At 41.1% G+C, this 2500-nt stretch overlaps 1 protein-coding gene and 1 long non-coding RNA gene across 2 annotated transcripts in view; one reads left to right on the top strand and one right to left on the bottom strand.

The window, feature by feature from the left end:
* Window positions 1-2500, top strand: part of LOC118478259 — a 25136-nt gene that overhangs the window by 13938 nt on the left and 8698 nt on the right. The window lies entirely within an intron of this gene.
* LOC101861306 overlaps window positions 1026-2500 on the bottom strand; it is a gene marked incomplete in the record, with an annotated part of 21693 nt that continues 20218 nt past the window's right edge. The window contains 1 exon segment of the mRNA XM_013086257.2: window positions 1026-1969. Within this exon segment, the coding sequence (XP_012941711.1) occupies window positions 1139-1969 (831 nt within the window).

Genomic DNA, 2500 nt, shown 5'->3' with positions numbered 1-2500 from the left:
TAAGTTTACGTCCCTGTCACCAGCTATTGTACTATAACCTCGGTGGTCTAGTGGTTAGGCTACCGGACTCGTAATCGTGAGGTTGCGGGGTCGGGGGTTCGAGCTTTGGACCCGACGTTGTGTCCTTGGGAAAGGCACTTTACACAAATTTTCCTCACTTCACTAAAGTGGAAATGGGTACCCGTCCATACACAGCGAAAGATCATCTCAGTATGTTTGTGATTTAGCTCCTATAAATGGCTGCTTGCACTGTATTATGCTTTCCAGGAAGTTGAGTTTGTTTCAGAATGTTCTCAGGTTTTCGGGGGGGGGGGGGGGATAATAGTATAGATTGTGAAGCGCATAGTGCTTGCTGTTGAGCGGGGATTTGCGCTATACGAAGGATATCTATCTATCTATCTATCTCTTTATGGAGCGTTGGCGTTTCGTTGATTAGAATAACAATGTTATGTTTGATCAGTATCTCGTTTCGAAAAATTTGACGCAAAAATGTTGAGCTGCACAACATTTTGTCAAGCTTTTTCCAATGCATTAAAAATATATATCTTGATAACGACTCAGAATAATTATACGGTTTTGGTAGAGCAGATAGAACATTTGAATTCTGATTTTATGGTCTTAGTAACTCAAAACGGCAAAAAAGGTATCAAATAGAACGTTGTAATTCTGAAATAGCGATCTCCCTCCCCAGATGTTTGTATTTTTAATTTCTGTAGTTGCAGTTTCTTCTGTAGCGAGGATGCTGTTTTACAGGGCAATTTCATGGTCCAAGTAACTCATTGGTATGATATTGTAAATATATTATATTCTATGACTGATAACTTATTATATAATATATCTATATATTTTCCATTGTAAACTCATTTTTCCAGTGTGAATCGATAATAAAGGATTTGTATCTTATTCGAAAAATACATTCTACTTTTGCCTTTTTTTGTAATAAAGAAAACGTCCTGCAGTCTTCAATATCGCTTAATATGACAAGAGAAACAACGGTAGCCACAAAAGCGAAAATTATTAAAATATTCAAGATATATGGCGCTTTATTTTCAAACCTTATTTAATAATACATGAATAATGGATGTACATAATGTAGTTCATTTCTCGAACGTTTCAGAAAACTGATCACACAACTCTGTCACTCATCATCAAGAATGACAGCGAGAAAGTCTTTCTTTTTCCCATCTTTTCTTTTGAAACTCCTGTCCGTGATGCCAGTTTCGTATTTCAGAGATTTTTTACCAGAGCTGTCCCCTCTGTAAGTGCTGCGAGTGAGAGTGCTAGATTTACTCCCCTGTCTCCCCCTCGCCCCTGCATCAGCAGAAACACTGCCCTCCCTACCGTACATCGAGGAGGACTTTGCTGCAGCACTTTTCTTCCCTCTGCTACCAGTAGCAGCACCAGCACTTTGTGGTTTCATATTATCTCGATAGCGGAAGGAACTCGCGAACGGGAATGACTGAGATTTTGGTTTCTCGTTTTCACTGTGTTTGTCTAAAAACGACACCGATTTCGAGATGGCTGAAAAGGCACTTTTCTCTTCTGGTGTCGGAGATTTAGGACGAAGTTCAGTGATAAAGACGGGAGATGTCGATCTGGCGTCCCCCGGAGACGACTTGGGACGTCGGGCAGATTTCTGTCGGGTCGTTTTCTCGGACGCCAACTTCGATTCTGCAATCGATTCTTGGGTTGGTTTGTGCAGTGTGTAGCCCACCTTGAGCTGCTGTATCTCATGTGGCGTGAGACGGGCCGATGGGCGAGCTGTACACTTGAACTTAAGGTCTTCCTTGTCCTCCATCGCCTCCTCCCACATGTTTTTCTTGCGGCGGGTCTCCACTGTGAAAGCTTCAATGGTGGTGAGGGTGGACGGCGTGCGGGAGTGACATTTGAGGGGCCGCATGTAGCTGGGCATGCTGATCACGTCTGGGTCGATGCCACGCTTCTTAATCACTGTGGCTCTGGATTTTACCTGGAACAAATATTATAGGAGTTCTGACTTTGAAAGACGAAGAAGGAACTACAAACATGTATTTGTAACTAATACACTAAATTCACACGTTTAAATGGATACTGTGATTGAGAAATGGGATGACTTACAACCCCACCCCCCATAAAAAAAACCCAACAAACTAAAGAGCCCCCCAAGCAAATATGTTACTCTAAGAAATAATAAAATAAACCAGGTGTACAACTGCAATGACAAAACACAATTTCGAAAGGGGAACAACCCCCCCCCCGCTCCAATAATAACGACAGCAACGACAACATATACAACTGCCACTGCAACAACTGCAACAATGGTAATATAAGCACACAGGTCAAACAAACTCATCAAAATGGTGGAATATACTACTCGAGAAGGTTAATAATCTTAACCTGCAGGCCTAAAAGCTTGTCTCTGTTTTGTTTGAAAAAGTTGGCAGGCATTGCGGCACTGTCTAGATGTAAAATTTAATAAGGTTGATAATAATAATAATAATGATAATAATATTAATAGTAA

The sequence above is a fragment of the Aplysia californica genome, unplaced genomic scaffold, assembly GCF_000002075.1.
Source record: "Aplysia californica isolate F4 #8 unplaced genomic scaffold, AplCal3.0 scaffold00448, whole genome shotgun sequence".
In the NCBI taxonomy this organism is placed as follows: Eukaryota; Metazoa; Mollusca; class Gastropoda; order Aplysiida; family Aplysiidae; genus Aplysia; species Aplysia californica.
The sequence above is the reverse complement of the archived record's forward strand: the minus strand, read 5'-3'. Positions and strand labels throughout refer to the sequence as shown.